The sequence below is a fragment of the Papio anubis genome, chromosome 1 (assembly GCF_008728515.1).
Source record: "Papio anubis isolate 15944 chromosome 1, Panubis1.0, whole genome shotgun sequence".
Taxonomy (NCBI): Eukaryota; Metazoa; Chordata; class Mammalia; order Primates; family Cercopithecidae; genus Papio; species Papio anubis.
In genome coordinates, this window is record NC_044976.1 from 74,115,527 (window position 1) to 74,135,251 (window position 19,725).

The window sequence follows — 19,725 nt, forward strand, 5'->3', positions numbered from 1 at the left end:
ATTGAAGGACATTTTACATAAAATAACCAATCAACATTCTTCAGAAGAGCAAAGACATAAAAGGTAAGAAAGGATTGAGGAATTGTAATAGCCTGGGAAAGAATAAGAAGAAATAACTAAATTCAATGTATACTGGTGGAAAAAGAACATTAGTAGAAAACTTGACCAGATTTGAGTAAGGCTTATAGTTTAGTTGTTAATACTATACCAGTATTTCAGAAGAAATAACTAAATTCAATGTGTAATGGTGAAAAGAAAAAGAATGTTAGAAAACTTGACCAGATTTGAGTAAGGCTTATAGTTTAGTTAATACTATACCAGTGTTAATGTCCTGTTCTCAATCATGGCACTATGGTTTGGTAATATGTTAACATTAGAGGAAGCTGGGTGTAACTTCTATAAACCTAAAATTAGTTAATGAAAAGGTTTTAAAAAAAAAAAAAAAAAAGAAAGGTCAGGCACAGTGACTCACACCTATAATCTCAGTACTTTGGGAGGCGTAAGTAGGAGGATTGCTTGAGGCTAGGAGTTGCAGACCAGCCTGGGCAACATAGCAAGACCTCGTCACTATAAAAATAAAAAAGCCCCAGGAAAAAACCTTTTTCTCAATAAATATCCTTTAACTTTTTTCTTTTTAATTCTAGCACCAAGCGATATCATTTATGCTGGCTGAAATGGCAATGAAAGTTGAACTAGCTAGAATGAGTTACCAGAGAGCAGCTTGGGAGGTTGATTCTGGTCGTCGAAATACCTATTATGCTTCTATTGCAAAGGCATTTGCTGGAGATATTGCAAATCAGTTAGCTACTGATGCTGTGCAGATATTTGGAGGCAATGGATTTAATACAGAATATCCTGTAGAAAAACTAATGAGGGATGCCAAGATCTATCAGGTAAGGTTAAAGATGATTTTTTTGGTTTGCAAGGGAGAGAGAATATTCATAAATGACAAAGTAGATTTCTGATTATTTAGAAATTTTGGCCGGGCGCGGTGGCTCAAGCCTGTAATCCCAGCACTTTGGGAGGCCGAGACGGGCGGATCACGAGGTCAGGAGATCAAGACCATCCTGGTTAATATGGTGAAACCCCGTCTCTACTAAAAAGTACAAAAAACTAGCCGGGCGAGGTGGCGAGCGCCTGTAGTCCCAGCTACTCGGGAGGCTGAGGCAGGAGAATGGCGTGAACCCGGGAGGCGGAGCTTGTAGTGAGCTGAGATCCGGCCACTGCACTCCAGCCTGGGCAACAGAGCGAAACTCCATCTCAAAAAAAAAAAAAAAAAAAAAAAAAAGAAATTTTATGTCCCTAGTAGCAATAAATGACTGTCATATATGGCTGTGAGCCAGTTTTTGGAATTAATTAATAGAAGAATGTCATTTGTGATTAAGTATAAGTCTGAAGAGAGAATAGGCTAAAAAAACAAATGGTGCAGACATGTATATTATGTTTGGATTAGATTTCTTTGAGTTTTAACATCTTAGCTAATTGTGTCCCAAACTTTTCTCTCCAAAAAGTATGCATGTCATTTAAAATTAATTATTTTGATTTGAATCTTGCCTGACAACTATTTAATTTATTGTAACTATACTTGGAGTCAAAAACCAACATGAGGAGACAGTGATGTAGATGAATTCCAAATTAAATTAGTAGTCAAAAAAACTTAGAAGGAATTTAGTAAAAGGAAATATAAATGTGCATGTTCTCTACATGTGGCTTAAGTAATTACTTAATAATTATCACATTCTTGCTCCTCGGTGTCTCTGCCCTTGCTCCCCCTACACCTAGCAAATTATTTGACTCATCCGGTCATTTGAAATATTGAGTTCGAATCAGAAGGCTAGAGTGAGAAGGAATGTTAGACATAGTGTGGCCTCTCCATGTAGACATGAAAAAACTGAGGTCCAGAATTTGTGCCTTATCCAAAGTCGCAGGTTTATGTGTTGATACTCTTCCTCTCCTAGAGCCTTTAATTATAATTATTACTATTATTATCATCAACCGTTTAGATTTTCTCTGCCATCTGAGAAGCTGAACTAATGAATGGCTAAAGTTAGAAGTTTAGAATGGAAATAAGGTCTGACTCTTGAAATCCTCCCAGCATCTTTTTCTTTAGCAACTCTGTTCCGTAGGCAGTGGGAGAAAAAAAAAATTTAAGAATAAAAGACTTAAGGAGACAGCTAGCTAAGTACAGTTCAGAAAAGTTGGACAAATATTTTGGCCATAATGAACTTCAGTTTTCCCAAATTTTCTGAAATGTAAATATATTTTCTTTTTTCTATGTTTTGAATACTTTTCTCCAAAATTTTGATACATGACTTTTTATAATAAACCAATCTTCAGAGAATTCCATATTTTCAGACTTTCACAAAATCAGATTTTGGAATCTATAGCTACAGACCCTATATGTGTTTTGATTCAGTTTTATATTACAATGCAGCTTATACTACTATCTAAAATGTTGAATAAATCAAAGTATGTACTAAAGATATTTAACCTACACTTATATTTTTTTGCAGATTTATGAAGGTACTTCACAAATTCAAAGACTTATTATAGCCCGTGAACACATTGGCAAGTATAAAAATTAAAAAAATTACTGTAGAAACATTGAATAACTAGAACATAATCCACTGTTTCAGCTCCAGAAAAGAGAAAGGGCTTTAACGTTTTTTCCAGTGAAAATAAAAATAAATCCTCTTATATTAAATCTAAGCAACTGCTTATCATTAGTAGTTTATACTTTTGCTTAACTCTGTTATGTCTCTTAAGCAGGTTTGGTTTTTATTAAAATGATGTGTTTTCTTTAGTACTACTTTACTTGAATTACATTAATTTAGAAAAGTACAAATGTTTTGTTATTTTGATCTCTTAAGATTAATGTCCCAGAAATTTCTTGGAATTTTATTTTTGTAATGACAGAAAAGTGGGCTTAGAAAGTATTCAAGATGTTACAAAATTTACATTTAGAAAATATTTTAGTATTTGAATACTATCAACTTGTCAGTGACTTTGCAGACTTAATGATATTATTAAAGTTCTTTTTACTGCAGTTTGGAAAGCATTTGCTTTCAGTTTGGCACAGAAACAGTTAAAATTTTGACATTCATATTCTCCTAATTTACAGCTACAAGAACTTTCTTGAAAATCTTAATTCTGAACCCATATTTTACTTACCTTATTTAAAATAAATCAATGAAGCTTGCCTTAAATTATTTTTATATGGCTGTTGGTCTCTAGGTAGCCTTTGGTCTATTGTACACAATCTCATTTCATATGTTTGCATTTTGGCAAAGAACTTAATAAAATTGTTCAGTGCTTATTATCATACCTTTCTGTATTTTTTCCAGGAAATTTCATTACTTCATGTAATAGTCTATATTTTGTGTATTTACTATGATGAAAAAAAGTCAAGTTTTAATTTTGAATTGAATAAAGTTACCTGTTCATTTTTTATTAATTATATTTTTAAAGACCTCAGAAAATATAAATATGAAATAATATAAGAACTCAAATCTCTGAATTTAATATTTGTTTTTAATTCTCAATATCAAATACTGCTAAACTGGTATTATTAAAGTTATACTAAATGGAGTGCTTTCTGACATCATATCTCATTCTCCATTTCTCTGACATCAACCGTGTCCTACATTTTAATTCTGTTCTGACACTATGCAGCTGAATTAGGCTCAATCCCATAAAACTGCCCTCACTTCAGAGGCCAGTCACAAGTCCTGAGTCCCCAAGCTACCCATACTCTGTCCAACATGGCTGGAAATTCAAGTATTCCCATGACCCTGCCCTCAGGTTTGATAATTTGCCAGAATAGCTCACAGAACTCAGGAAAACACTTTACTTGCATTTACCTGTTTATATCATAAAGGGTACAACTAGGAACAATTAATGAAGAGGTACATACGGAAAGGTATGGAGGGAGAGGGGAGATGCAGAGCTTCCATGCCTTCTTCCATCTTATTACCTTCCCTGCATGTCTCTGTATTCCTCAACTTGGAAGCTCCCCAACTCTCATTCAATAGTTTCCATCGAGCTCAATCTCCAGTCCTTCACTTCTCCCTAGAGGTCCAAGGTGAAAGCTGGAAGTTCCCAACTGTATTAGTCTCCTAGGGCTGTCATAACAAAACTAGAGACTTGGTGTCTTAAATAAATTTATTTTCTCACAGTTCTGGAAGCTAGAATTTCAAGATCAAGGTGCCATTTGGGTTGTTTCTAGTGAGGCCTCTCTTCCTGTCTTATAGACTACCACCTTCTGTGTCCTTACATATCCTCTTCTCTGTGCATCATGAAGGGTTGGGTTAGGGGGAGCTCCTGTGTCTTTTTCTCCTCTTCTAAGGACACTAGCCCTGTGAGATTAGAGCCCTGTCCTCGCGACCTTAATTAACTCCCTAAAAGATCCTATCTTCAAGTACAATCACATTTGTACTTCACACAAATGTGTGAAGTTTCAACACAGAAATTTTGGAGGGACACAATTCAGTCCATAACATTACCCTCTAATGACTTAGTCCTTCTGGTGACCAGATTCTTCCTGAGATTATCTAGGAGCCCCACCCTAAATCATCTCATATGCCAAATTCAGGTATGATTGAAAAGGTTTCTAAGGAATAACAGAAGATACTCCAAGCACTCAAGAAATTCCAAGGGTTTTAGGAGTTCTGTGCCAGGAACTGGGGACAAAGACCAAACATTTCTTATACCACACTGAATTACCAAAATAAAAATCTAATCTTTTACAAATATAAAATATTTAAATGACATTTCCTTCATGCTCAATGATGAAATTTTATTTAAATGATACAACTTGAGATTGGTAAGGAAATTTAGAGAATTCTTAATTGCTATTATGTAGAAATGAGAAATTAAATAGAATGTATATATTTCAAATGCAAATTTGAATTTGCAATACAGAGGCGCAACCATTTCTAAACATAAAGCTTCTAGACATGGACTGGGCATAGTGGCTCGTGCCTATAATCCCAACATTTTGGGAAGCTGAGGTGGGAGGATCACTGAGGCCAGGAATTTAAGGCTTCAGTGAACTGTGATGGCACCATTTATACTTTATCCTGGGTGACAGAGTGAGACCCTGTCTAAAAAGAAAAAAAGGGCCAGATGCGATGGCTCATGCCTGTAATGCCAGCACTTTGGGAGGCTGAGGTGGGCGGAGCACAAGGTCAGGAGTTTGAGACCAGCCTGACCAACATAGTGAAACCCCATCTCTACTAAAAATACAAAAAATTAGCTGGGCATGGTGGTGGGCACCTGTACTTCCAGCTACTTAGGAGGCTGAGGCAGAAAAATCACTTGAACCTGGGAGGCCGAGGTTGCAGTGAGCTGAGATCATGCCATTGCACTCCAGCCTGGGCAACAAGAGTGAAACTCCATCAAAAAAGGAAGGAAGGAAGGGAGAGAGGGAGGGAGGGAGGAAAAAGAAAAGGTTTCTACACAAGACATAAATGTACTCCAAAAGAAGGGAGGGAAGGAGGGAGGGAGGGGTTTCTACACAAGATATAAATGTACTCCAAAGCATTATGATGAGATTACATATCCTTGCTAACAAAGATTAAGCACTTACGTAATTTTGTACCATTTAAGCCTTTTTAGTCACAAGTAACAAATGAATTTAAGCTACTTTAAGCAAATATGTATTTTAAGTATGTGGAAATGACTCATAGATCTGAAAGGCAGAAATGGAGTCAGTCTCAGGAAGAGACTAAAACCAGAATAGTCAGTCCTCAGGAATCCATGAAATATATGTAGTCTTTTGCTAACTCTCCACTTCTGTCATATTTTATTCATTGTTGCTCTATAGCCTAACTGTCTCTGCTTCTTTGATCCCACGATAGAATCAGACTTCACTGTAGCATATTTCTATTTTGGATTGACCACCACATTTATAAGCTTGCTGAGTAGGGCCATTACAAGAAGGAGGGTAGGTACAGTCATGGACTACAAACGTGACTGTTAGCTGCCTCCATTAGTGAATTGATGGTTCCTAGAGAAAGCATAGTTTTACATGTGATCTGGTAGTTTTACCAAATTTTAATGAATGTTTAAGGAATCTACCAGAGTCATCAATTTGCATAGAGGGAGAAGAATTATTCAGTGACTCCTCTGGATTAAAAAAAAAAATCGTCATTGATATGACTTCTAGAATTACAGCCATTAATTTGAATACATTATCAAATAGTACAAAGGGTCTTTGTAGATTAAAGATTAAATTCCACTGGCAACAGTGTTTTTTCTTAATATGTGAAAGACTATATTTAACTCAATGGATAAGGGAACTAGTACGAAGTTAAAACTGGTATAAGGGAGAATTTGAAGAGCAGATAATAGGCAGTAATAAATGCTTAAAAGAATTTGCTAGGCTGGGTGCAGTGGCTCATGCCTGTAATTCCAGCACTTTGGGAGGCTGAGGTGGGCAGATCACCTGAGATGGGGAGTTCAAGACCAGCCTGACCAACATGGAGAAACCCTGTCTCTACTAAAAATACAAAATTAGCTGGGCATGGTGGTGCATGCCTGCAATCCCGGCTACTCGGGAGGCTGAGACAGGAGAATCACTTGAACCTGGGAGGCGGAGGTTGTGGTGAGCTGAGATTGTGCCATTGCACTCCAGCCTGGGCAACAAGAGCAAAACTCCGTCTAAAAAAAAAAAGAATTTGCTAGTAGATTAACCATATCCTATAGGGCAAGGGTCCCCAACTCCCAGGCCACAAACCAGTAGCAGTCTCTGGGCCATTAGGAACTGTGCTGCACAGCAGGAGGTGAGTGTTAGGCGAGTGAGCATTACTGCCTGAGCTCCACCTCCTGTCAAATCAGTGGCAACATTAGATTCTCATAGGAGCACGAACCCTATTGTGAACTGCACACGTGAGGGATCTAGGTTTCGTGCTTCTATGAGAATCTAATGCCTAATGATCTGAGAACATTTTTATCCCCAAACCATCAACCCCCCTCCCCACCCCTGCCACCTTCTGAGTCTGTGGAAAAATTATCTTCCACAAAATCAGTCCCTGGTGCCAAAAAGGTTGGGGACCACTGGTATAGGGAAATAAAACCTAATGGGACCATCTTTTTTACAGAGCAGAAATTAGTTGTAGTTCAGGTTCAGTTGCATTACTTTCCATTTTTTTTACAATTTAACATCTACATTTACAATTGTATAACAGTCTATCCAATAAAAAGACAATGGTACATAGCCCATCAGATAATATGCAGAGGATCCATTAGATAATACCTAGCACACCACTAAAGGGATACCCAATAATTTATTGTATCCTTTTTCAAGGCTTTGACAGTGTTTCTTAACAGTCTCTTCCTTTTCATCAAAAGGAATTTGCCACAAGTATTCCTGATCAGTAAAAAGCAAATTTCATTAGGTTTATCTGGATTATTTGCCTAGGTACAGCAAGAGTGTTCATTAGTCACGTAGATCTCCTCAAATTTACTTTGAAAATCCAGAACCATACAGTACTGAACAAATTACTAAGGCCACAGGATTAACTTCTGTCTGAAATTTTTCATCAGAAACCTCAAATTGAACTTTTAAAAGCCTCCATAGCTTGACATCCCAAGGCTGGGGAACCAAATCCAAGAAACTCTCCACTAGATTTCTCCTGTAGTACCTCAGAACTTGGGTGAATCTCTCTCCTTAACATCTTCAAAATTTGCTAGGGTTCCTGACCTGCTGAGCATTGCTCTTCCTTACCACTGACAAGACAAACATTTAAGCCAGGCACTTTGCCAGTGTTATTGAGACAGCTTTGTAGGCATTGATTCTATATATAGTCAACTTGTTTTCTAATAACAGGCTTATCATAACTGATTAAATTAGAATTATTTTCAAAAAGGACACTCTAGGTATGGCCCTCATGACCTAATCAATTATTTGGTAAAAAGGAGGTCAGATTCATTTTGAATATTGCTATGAAATAAAAGGAGATTCAGCACATTCCTGAATTCTGAGGCCTTAGAATCACATGCCATTTAAAAATGTCAGGGCTGGGCACAGTGGTTTATGCCTGTAATCCCAACACTTTGGGAGGCTAAGGTGGGAGGATTGCTTGAGTCTAGGAGTTCAAGACTAGCCTGGGCAAGATACTGAGACCTCATCTCTACAAAAAATTAGAAAATTAACTAGATGTGGAGATGCACACCTGTGGTCCCAGCTACATAGGGGGCTGAGTCAGGAAGATCCCTTGGACCTAGGAAGTCGAGGCTGCAATGATCCATGTTCACACCACTACACCCTAACCTGGGTGACAGAGCAAGACCCTGTTGCAAAAAAAAAAAAAAAGAAAATTTCAGTTTACAAAAGCAGAGTACACGAAATTGAAATCAATAGCTTATGAAGAATTTTAAAGGGCTTCCTCATATACCATAAAAATAGAACACTACATCAATAATATTCCAATAAATAAATAACCATGATTAAATTTCTCTCATCAGTTCATTCAGTCCTGTGTAATTATTCTGCTGGAAATTGGGTTGGTGGACTGCTTTCATGAATCAGTCTGTTTCCAGAAGAGAGTCCTAGAAATGCAGACTCAGTTCACTGCTATGGCTTGAAAGTTGTCTAAGCTATATCTGCTCAGAAGCCTGTACCTATGAATCTATTTTTTGAAGAATTTATCAGTAGTCCAAAGCACCTGGTTCTTTCCATGAGGCTCTAAGACTGCCCTTTCTTGAAAACACAAATTTAGCTTCTAGTTTATAGCAGAGCCCTTGAGCAAGCATCAGAGTAGCACAGAAATTCTGTGTACATGGCCAAAGCTAAATGGTGTTTGATAAGGTTTGGCTCTGTGTCCCCACCCAAATCTCATCTTGAATTGTAATCCTGGGGGTGATTTCCTCCATAGTAGTCTCATGATAGTGAGTTCTCACAAGATCCGACAGTTTTATAAGGGGCTCTTACCCCTTCGCTCTCTCCTCTTTCCTGACACTATGTGAAGAAGGTCTTCTTTCCCCTTCATCTTCCAGCATCATTGAAAGTCTCCTGAGGACTCCCCAGTCGTGGAACTGTGAGTCAATTAAGCCTCTTTCCTTTATATATTACCCAGTTGCAGGTATTTCTTTACAGCTGTGTGAAAATGGACTAATACAGTGTTAATTATTCAATATCAGAAAGAAAGAATACAATTCTTTATTATAGCATAGCTACTACATTTCTTTGGAGGGGGATCATTTTTATTTGAATAAATGTAATAGAATATTCAGTGAAAAGTAATCCTTTCTTAAAGGATTGGGTGGTAGACAGAATTTACTTTTCACTGAATATTTTCCTGTTAGGCAGCTGCTTTTCGTAATTCTGTGCATTCACAGATATATTTTTTTTCCTTTGTTTCCCACATAAATAGCGTACTGTATGGTTTGTTGCTTTCATTTTATGTCTATTTTCACTTGGTATATTTTAAAGACCCTTCCATATATGTAGAGTTTCTTCATTCTCTTTAATAGCTGTATAATGAATATACCATAGTTTATTTAACCTTTTGATGGTCAATTAACTTTGTTTGTTTGTTTGATTTTTGAAATGCAGTCTTGCTCTGTCACCTAGGCTGGAGTACAGTGGTGTGATCTCGGATCTCAGCTCACTGCAACCTCTACCTCCTGGGTTCAAGCGATTCTCCTGTCTGAGCCTCTCAAGTAGCTGGGATTATAGGCGTGTGCCACCACGCCCAGCTAATTTTTGTTTTTTTTTAGTGGAGACGGGGTTTCGCCATGTTGGCCAGACTGGTCTCAAACTCCTGACCTCAGGTAATCTGCCTGCCTCAGCCTCCCAAAGTGCTGGGATTACAGGTGTGAGCCACTGGGCCCGGCCAATTACATTTTTTAAATCTTCTACTATTACAAAGACCGCTCCTGTGGTTATTCTTGCACATAAGTCACTTCACAACCAAGGGGGTATATTCATAGGATAAATACCTAGGAATAGAATTTTCAAATGTAGTTCAGGAATTGGGCTGGGGTCTGTGGCTCACATTTGTAATTCCAGCACTTTGGGAGGCTGAGGCGGGAGGATGGAGGATTGCTTGGGCCCAGGAGTTTAAGACCAGCCTGGGCAACACAGGAAGACCCTACTTCTTAAAAAATAATAATAAATAAAAATAACTGGGCTGTTGTTGATGCACGGTATGTTGATGCACACCTTTGGTCCCAGTTCTCTGGAGACCGAGGATGATCTCTTGAGCCCGGGAGGATGAGTCTGCAGAGAGTCCTGATCCCATCACTGCATTCCAGCCTGGAGAACAGAGTGAGATCCTGTCTCAAAAATAATAATAAAAAATTTAAAACTGAATTGTTAGAATGTATGCTTCCTACATATATTTCTATTTTGCTTACCACTGTACCCCCAGAACTTAGAATAATATTAGCATATTCTAGGCATTCAATACATATTAGTTGAATGAATTTATACAGTAGGAAGTGAGGTTTATTTTTCATTCCTTCAGCAGTTATTAACAATCTGAATAATGTTACTTTTTGGCTCTAATGCTTACATTATTCTTATTTCAAGCATTGCCTTTCCCAGGATATCTTATCAATCCCTGTGTCCCTCTGTTTTCCCCTCTACCACAACTCTCTCCCATCTGATTTACAGGCACATTTTCCATAGCATACTAAGCTTGCCTTTGTCAGAGAATTTGACACAGATTATTTACCAACTATCTTTCCCACTAGGCTCCTTCAGGGTAGAAGCATTTCTTATAGGGCCAGCTATGTAGCACATGCTTAATACTTAATGCTTATGTTTACATAATGTAAATTTAGATGATTATCACTCTGTTGCTTTTGTCAGAGCAAATGCAAATGTTCTCCAGAAAAACAAAAACACTTTCCAATTAGGCCCTAATATGAGCTGACAACGAAAAATCTTCAAAATAAATAAAGAACCAATCAGCATGAAATAAAGTCAACTGAAAATTAAAAATAACACATTTAGGACCTTGATATGGTTTGGATCTGTGTCCCCACCCAAATCTCATGTTCAACTGTAATCCCAATGTTGAAGACGTGGCTGGTGGGAGGTGACTGGATCATGGGAATGGTTTCTAATGGTTTAACGCCATCCCTCTGAACACTGTCCTTGTGATAATGAGTGAGTTTTCGCATGAGATCTGGTTGTTTAAAATTGTGTGATGCCTCTACCCCGCACCTTTTCCTCCTACTCTGGCCATGTAAGACTTGCCTGCTTCCCCTTCATCTTCTGCCATGATTGTAAGTTTTCTGAGGCCTTTCCAGCTGTGCTTCCTATATAGGTTGCCGAACCATGAGCCAATTAAACCTATTTTCTTTATCAATTATCCAGTCTAAGGTATTTCTTTATATCAATGAGAGAACAGAGTAACACAGACCTCAAGACTCCAGATATTAGAATGATCAGATAAACAGTAGAGTTGGCCGTACTGTGTTTCTGTGAGTTCATTATCTCTGGATTCAACCAACCTCAGATGAGAAATATTCAGGGGAAAAAAAAATTCCACAAAGTTCCAAAAAGCAAAACTTGAATTTGCTACATGCAAGTACTACCTTAAATCCACACAAATAGAGTGATATGTAGGCATCTTATTAGATATTATAAGAAATCTAGAAATGATTTAAAGTATATGGGAGGATGTGCATAGGTTATATGCAAATACTATGCTGTTTTATAGAAAGGACTTGAGCATCCTTGGAGTTTCATATCTCCAGGGGTTCCTGGTACCAGTACCTCTGCAGATAACAAGAGAAAACTGTGTAAAATAACTCAATGTGAAAGATGTAAAGAAACTTGAAAAATCACACAATGGAAAACAATAGAAATCTATCAAAACAAACAGGCAGATCTGAAAAATAATCAATTGGAATCTGAAATAGTATTTCTCAAGTTTTAACATGCATAGGAGTCCCTGGGGAACTTACCAAAATGCAGAATGCGATTTGGTACGTCTAGGATGTGACTCAGACTCTGCCTTTCTAATAGCTCTCAGAGTGATTTTGATGCTGCTAGCCCATGGACTTTAAGTAAGAAAAGAACACCAGCATATAGATTGGAATAAATTACCCAGGATGCATCACAGAAAGACAAAAAGGTGAAAAATACAAGAGGTTAAGAAATGAGAAGGATGCAACAAGAAAGTGTAACATGTCAGCCAAGTTCAGTGGCTCATTCCTGTAATCCCATCACTTTGGGAGGCTGAGGTAGATGGATGACTTCAGGTCAGAAGTTTGAGACCAGCCTGGCCAACATGGTGAAACCCTGTCTCTACTGAAAATACCAAAAAATTAGCCAGGCGTGGTGGCACACGCCTGTAATCCCAGCTATTCAGGAGACTGAGGCAGGAGAATCACTTGAACCCATGAGGTAGAGGTTACAGTGAGCTGAGATCACACCACTATATTCCAGCCTGGGCAACAGAGAGACTCCATCTCAAAAAAAAGAAAAAAAAAAAAAAAGAAAAAAAAAGGAAGTCTAACATGTCAACTAAAGTCCCAGAAAGGGAGATGTTAAAAGAGAGAAAGCCCACTCCTTACATTTGCAGGGCCTGGAGCAAAATCACAAGTGCACACCCACATACCATATAAGATACATTTAACAGTTAAAAGTTAATACCCAACCTAATCCACAGTTAAATAAAATATGCTCTGGGCGGGTCATGGTGGCTCACATATGTAATCCCAACACTTTGGAAGGCCAAGGTGGGTGGATTGCTTGAGGCCAGGAATTCTAAAACAGCCTGAGCAACATACTGAGACCTCCTGTCTCTACAAAACACACACACAAATTAGCTAGGCATGGTGGCACATACCTGTAGTCCTAGCTACTTGGGAGGCTGAGGTGGGAGGATCACTTGAGCCTGTGAGGTAGAGGATGCAGTGAGCTGTGATCACAACACTGCACTCCAGCTTAGGCAACAGAGCAAGACTCTGTCTTTTTAAAAAAAAGGGCTGGGTGCGGTGGCTCATGCCTGTAATCCCAGCAGGTTGGGAGGCCAAGGTGGGCAAATCAGAAGGTCAGGAGTTCGAGATCAACTTGGCCAACATGGTGAAACCCTGTCTCTACTAAAAAAACAAAAATTAGCCATGCATGGTGGTGGGCACCTGTAATCCCAGCTACTTAGGAGGCTGAGGCAGGAGAATCACTTGAATCCGGGAGAGGGAGGTTGCAGTGAGCCGAGATAGTGCCATTGCAGTCCCGCCTGGGCGACAAGAGCAAGAGTTCATCTCAAAAAAAAAAAAAAAAAAGTTCTGGCAAGGCACAGTGACTCAGGCCGGTAATCCCAGCACTTTGGGAGGCCAGGAAGAGAGGATTGCTTGCATCCAGGAGTTCAAGATCAGCCTGAGCAACATAGTAAAACCCGTGTCTACAAAAAATAAAAAATTAGCTGGACATGCTGGCATGCACCTGTATTCTCAGCTACTTAAGAGGCTGAGGTGGGAGGATCACTTGGGCCCAAAAGGTCCAGGATGCATTGAGTGGTGATCGTGCCACTGTACTCAGCCTGGGGACAGAGTGAGACCATGTCTCAAAAATCTATCTATCTGTCTGTCTGTCTGTCTGTCTATCTATCTATCTATCTATCTATCTATCTATCTATCTATCTCTATCTTTCTGTCCTCCAGCTTTCATAATTATACCTTGATGACAACCCAGAATGCCAGGTTCAAATTTAGCCAGCTTGAACTTAGAGTCATGTGCTAGAAAATTAGGAAAAGATCTCTCTTGGCCTGTTCCTTTCCTTATGCCACTTCAGGGTCTTGCATCACAGTGTGTTTTGTACCTATGCATGTGGACATCCTAACCTAGACATCCAAGCTCCCTTCATACCCTGGTTACATCAATGCCGTGGCAACTCCTTGGGACATGTGGTGCATGTGCCAGCAAATGATCTGCCCTTTAAGGCAAGAACCCAGGGAAGATACCCAAGTTGAATTTGGAAGTGGTCTGTGGGGCCATTTGGGTAGAAAAATCCAGGGAAGGGTGACCTGAAATACCATCTAGTGGTGTAGAGGCTGATTCTGGGTGGGCATGTCCACTTGATTCCAGGGACTCATTGCTGCATGTAAAGGTATGTGGCTGTAGGAGGACCAGAGCAGGACCCACCCTCTAAACATGGGCCACCAATCCACCTTACCTGTGTCTAACAGATCATGTTATTGTATCAGATCATGTTAGAAAATTTTTAGGAGTGATACATTCTCAAATACAGGAAGTTCATCAAATACCAGGTAAAAGAGGTAAAAGTAAATCCACAATTCGAGGCATCTTCATGAAACTGCACAAAACAGAAGACCAAGAAAAGATCTTAAAAGCAGCAAAAGAGAATTACCCACAAAGTAACAGTTAGATTGACAAATCAACAGATATCTTATCTTTTTCCTTTTTATGTATGTTTTAAATATATATATATTTAACAGTCCCATGTGTGGAGGGTTGACTTTCAGTAGATCACATCAAGTGAGCTGCTCTGCTCCAGAAGCAGTTCCTCCAAGTCTGGGTTAGCACCAGGGACCACACAAATGAGCATTGCCTTATGGGCAAGGGGGGCTGTGATAATGGTTTGGCTTTCTGTCCCCACCCAAATCTCATCTTGAATTATAATATCCAGGTGTTCAGGGAGAGACCTGGTAGGAACTGATTGGATTAAGGGGGTGGTTTTCTTCATGTTGTTCTCCTGATAGTGAGTTCTCACGATATCTGATGATTTTATGTGTTTGACATTTCCTCCTGCACAACACTCTTCTCTCTCCTGCTGCCTTGTGAAGAAAGTGCCTACTTCCCCTTCATCTTCTGCCATGATTGTAAGTTTCCTGAGGCCTCCTAGGCATGCAGAACTGTGAGTCAATTGAACTTATTTCTTTTATAAATTGCCCAGTCTCAAGTTTTGTTTTTGTTTTTGTTTTGAGACAGAGTCTCACTCTGTCACCCAGGCTGGAGTGCAGTGGTGTGAGCTCAGATCACTGCAACCTCTACTTCCTGGGTTCAAGCGATTCACCTGCCTCAGTCTCCCTGGTAGCTGTGATTACAGGCGCCCACCACCATGCCTGGCTAATTTTTGTATTTTTAGTAGAAACAGGGTTTCACCATGTTGGCCAGGCTGGTCTTGAACTCCTAACCTCAAGTGATCCGCCCTCCTTCCCAAAGTGGTGGGATTACAGGTGTGAACCACCATACCCAGTATAGAACCTTTAACCCACAAAATTCTTTGAAGAGTCATCTGTGTGAAATAAAGCCATTTTCAGATAAACAAACTGACAGTTTTCTACCAACAGAAAATCTAGTGAAGTGAAATCATTAAAGGAAGAGAAGATCGCTCCAGAAGGACAGTGTGCTATGCAAAAGGAAATAGTTAAATGAATTGTGACTATGTGGGTAAAAAATTGGACTATATTAGGCTGTGCGCGGTGGCTCACGCCTGTAATCCCAGCACTTTGGGAGGCTGAGGCAGGCGGATTAAGAGGTTAGGAGATCAACACCATCCTGGCTAAAACGGTGAAATCCCGTTTCTACTAAAAATACAAAAAAAAATTAGCCAGGCGTGGTGGCATGTGCCTGTAGTCCCAGCTACTCTGGAGGCTGAGACAGGAGAATGACATGAACCTGGGAGGTGGAACTTGCACCTGAGTGAGCCGAGATCGTGCCACTGCGCTCCAGTCTGGGCGACAGAGTAAGACTCTGTCTTAAAACAAACAAACAAAAATTGCCTATATTAGATGATGATAAGATAGTATTTATGAAGTTAACAAAAAACATAACTAAAATACTAGAGAACAAGTCCAAGGAGGTTGAAACATTGGAAATGTCCTAAGGTTCTTGTACTATTGGGAGACAGTGTTAGGATATTAACGATACACATTTTTAATTATGCAAGGTAAATTTCAAAATAGCCACTAAATTATTAGAATTCATAACTTCTAAACCAGAAGAAAAGAAAAAATAGAATAAGAAAAAATTAAGATACTTTTTTCTTAAAGGCAAGAAAGGCCAAAACAAAACCATAGGAAAAGTGGAACAAATAGGAAGAAAAAATTTGGATAATAGGAACAAGCGCACAATAAACAAATAATTACATGTAAATGAACTGAGATTACTGGTTGATGATGGACAAAAAAGTCAGCCATATTTCATTTACAAGACACACTAAAACATAAGGGCACAGAAAGGTTAAAGATAAAAAGTTGAAAAAAAACTCTTAGAGGTAACTATTAACTAAAAGAAATCTGTGGAAATTAACATTTAACAAAGACTTTTCAAGATAAAACATCTTATTAGGGCTAGATATGGTCATCATTTAATGATAAAAGGGTATGCCTTGTACAATAGCTGTCTGTTGCCTGTAATCCCAGCACTTTGGGAGGCTGAAGTTGGAGGATCGCTTGAACCCAGGAGTTCAAGAGAAGCCTGGGCAACATAGCGAGACCTTGTGTCTGTAAATAATTTAAAAATTAGCTGGGGGCCGTGGTGCACTCCTGTGGTCACAGCTACTTGGAGGCTGAGGTGGGAGAATCTCTTGAGCCCAGGCAGTTGAGCCTGCAGCGAGTGGAGATCCAGCCTGTGTGACAGAGCAAGACCCCATTAAAAAAAAAAAAAAAAAATTGGCCAGGCATGGTGGTGCATCATGATGTAGTCCCAGCTACTAAGGAGGCTGACGTGGGAGAATCACTTGAGCCCAGGAGTTCCAGGTTACAATGAGCTATGATCCAGCCACTGCTTGCTAGCCTGAGTGACAGAGCAAACCCTGTTTCCTTTCCCTTTTTATTTTTTTTTAATTCCCTACAAATGAACAATAACAAAACAAAATGCTCAACTCAACAAAACTAGATCATTTTAAATTTACATGCAGGCCAGTGTGGTAATGGCCTGTAATCCCAATACTTTGGGAGGCCAAGGCAGGAGGACTACTTGACTCCAGGTGTTGGAGACCACCCTGGCCAACACAGAAAGACCCCATCTCTAAAAAAGAAAAAAGTAAAAACAAACAAGCAAAACAACCTTACACACATTTAATAAAGTATCCGAAACTATAAACGGGAAAAATGAACAGAATTACAGGAAGAAATGAAGAAATCCATCATCATAGTACATTCAATACTGTTTCTCCCTCTCAACTATTGATAGCCAACACATGTCAGTATGTCAGGAATACTTCTCCAAATCCTTACTTAAAGCAGTCAATTTTAAGAGGACAAGGTGCCAATATTTTCTAATGAGTGTTCAAAAATGCTTGTTCAGTGCAAAAGACGAGAATGCACAAACCAAAATAGCTGTAATACACACAGCAAATCCTAATTCTGTGGAAAGCTAATAAAAGGCACACAGGCCTTTCTTTTTTGAAAGTAACTTCCAGCCATTCCAAGATAGCTGAATAGGAATAACTCCAGTCTGCAGCTCCCAGCGTGATCGATGCAGAAGATAAGTGATTTCTGCCTTTCCAACCGAGGTACCTGGTTCATCTCACTAGGACTGCTTCAACAGTGAGTGCAACCCACAGTGGGTGAGCTGAAGTAGCATGGGGCATCGCCTCACCAAGGAAGTGCAAGGGGTCAGGGGATTTCCATTTCCTAGCCAAGGGAAGCTGAGACAGACTGTAAATGGGACACTTCCACCCAAATACTATGCTTTTCCAATGGTCTTAGCAAATGGCATACCAGGAGATTATACCCTCCACCTGGCTCGGCAGGTCCCATGCCCACGGAGCCTTGCTCACTGCTAGTGCAGCAGCCTGAGATCAAACTGCAAAGCAGCAGCCTGGCAGGGGGAGGGGCATCCACCATTGCTGAGGCTTGAGTAGGTAAACAAAGCGGACTGCAAAGCTCGAACTGGGTGAAGCCCACCGCAGCTCAGCAAGACCTATTGCCTTTGTAGACTCCATCTCTGGAGGCAGGGCATAGCTGAACAAAAGGCAGCAGAAACATCTGCAGACTTAAACATCCCTGTCTGACAGCTCTGAAGAGAGCAGTGGTTTTCCCAGCATGGAGTTTGAGCTCTGAGAACGGACAGACTGCCTCCTCAAGTGGGTCCCTGACCCTCGCGTTGCCTAACTGGGAGAGACCTCCCAGTGGGGGCCGACTGACACCTCACACAGGCAGGCACCCGTCTGGGACAAAGTTTCCCCAGGAAGGATCAGGCAGCAATATTTGCTGTTCTGCAATGTTTGCTGTTCTGCAGCCTCTGCTGGTAATACCCAAGAAAACAGGGTCTGGAGTGGACCTCCAGCAAACTCCAACAATTCTGCAGCTGAGGGAGCTGTTAGAAGGAAAACTAACAAACAGAAAGGAATAGCATCAACATCAACAAAAAGGACATCCATTCCAAAACCCCATCTGTAGGTCACCAACATCAAAGACCAAAGGTAGATAAAAACCACAAAGATTGGGAGAAACCAGAGCAGAAAAGCTGAAAATTCTAAAAACTGGAGTGTCTCTTCTCCAAAGGATCACAGCTCCTTGCCAGCAAGGGAACAAAGTTGGACAGAGAATGACTTTGACAAGCTGACAGAAGTAGGCTTCAGAAGGTCGGGAATAACATACTTCTCTGAGCTAACAAAGGATGTTTGAACCCATCGAAAGGAAGCTAATAACCTTGAAAAAAGATTAGAGGAATGACTAACCAAAATAAACAGTGTAGAGAAGACCTTAAATGACCTAATGGAGCTGAAAACCATGGCATGAGAACTACGTGATGTATGCACAAGCCTAAATAGCCTATTCGATCAAGTGGAAGAAAGGGTATCAGTGATTGAAGATCAAATTAATGAAATAAAGTGAGAAGAGAAGTTTAGAGAAAAAAGATTAAAAAGAAATGAACAAAGCCTCCAAGAAATATGGGACTAGGTGAAAAGACCAAATCTACGTCTGATTGGTGTACCTGAAAGTGATGGGGAGAAGGGAACCAAGTTGGAAAACAATCTTCAGGATATTATCCAGGAGAACTTCCCCAATCTAGCAGGCATGCCAACATTCAAATTCAGAAAATACAGAGAACACCACAAATATATTCCTCAAGAAGAGAAACCCCAAGACACATAATTGTCAGATTCACCTGAAATGAAGGAAAAAATGTTAAGCACAGCCAGAGGGAAAGGTCAGGTTACCCACAAAGGGAAGCCCATCAGACTAACAGAGGATCTCTCAGCAGAAACTACAAGTCAGAAGAGAGTGGAGCCAATATTCAACATTCTTAAAAATTTTCAACCCAGAATTTCATATCCAGCCAAAAGCTTCATAAGTGAAGGAGAAATAGAATCCTTTACAGAAAAGCAAATGCTGAGAGATTCTGTCACCACCAGTCCTGCCTTACAAGAGCTCCTGAAGGAAGCACTAAACATGGAAAGGAACAACCGGTACCAGCCACTGCAAAAACATGCCAAATTGTAAAGACCATCAATGGTATGAAGAAGTGGCATTAACTAATGGGCAAAATAACCAGCTAACATCATAATGACAGGATCAAATTCACACATAACAATATTAACCTTAAATGTAAATGGGCTAAATGCCCCAATTAAAAGACACAGACTGGTAAATTGGATACAGTCAAAACCCATCAGTGTGCTGTATTCAGGAGATCCATCTCACACATAGGCTGAAAATAAAGGGCTGGAGGAAGATCTACCAAGCAAATGGAAAGAAAAAAAGTGGGGGGGGTTGCAATCCTAGTCTCTGATAAAACAGACTTTAAACCAACAAAGATCAAGAGAGACAAAGAAGGCCATTACATAATGGTAA

At 39.7% G+C, this 19,725-nt stretch overlaps 1 protein-coding gene across 3 annotated transcripts in view; it reads left to right on the forward strand.

The window, feature by feature from the left end:
* The window catches only part of ACADM (acyl-CoA dehydrogenase medium chain), a 44,828-nt gene extending 41,332 nt beyond the window's left edge, over positions 1 to 3,496 (forward strand). For 2 of the 3 annotated variants that reach the window (XM_021943129.2, XM_021943132.2), the window contains 2 exons: positions 645 to 893; positions 2,514 to 3,496. In XM_021943129.2, the coding sequence (XP_021798821.1) occupies positions 645 to 893; positions 2,514 to 2,585 (321 nt within the window). In that variant the 3' untranslated portion in view covers positions 2,586 to 3,496. The remainder of the gene's footprint in view (positions 1 to 644; positions 894 to 2,513) is intronic. The other variant, XM_009211116.4, reaches the window with a different exon arrangement.
* Positions 3,497 to 19,725: the final 16,229 nt, after the last annotated feature.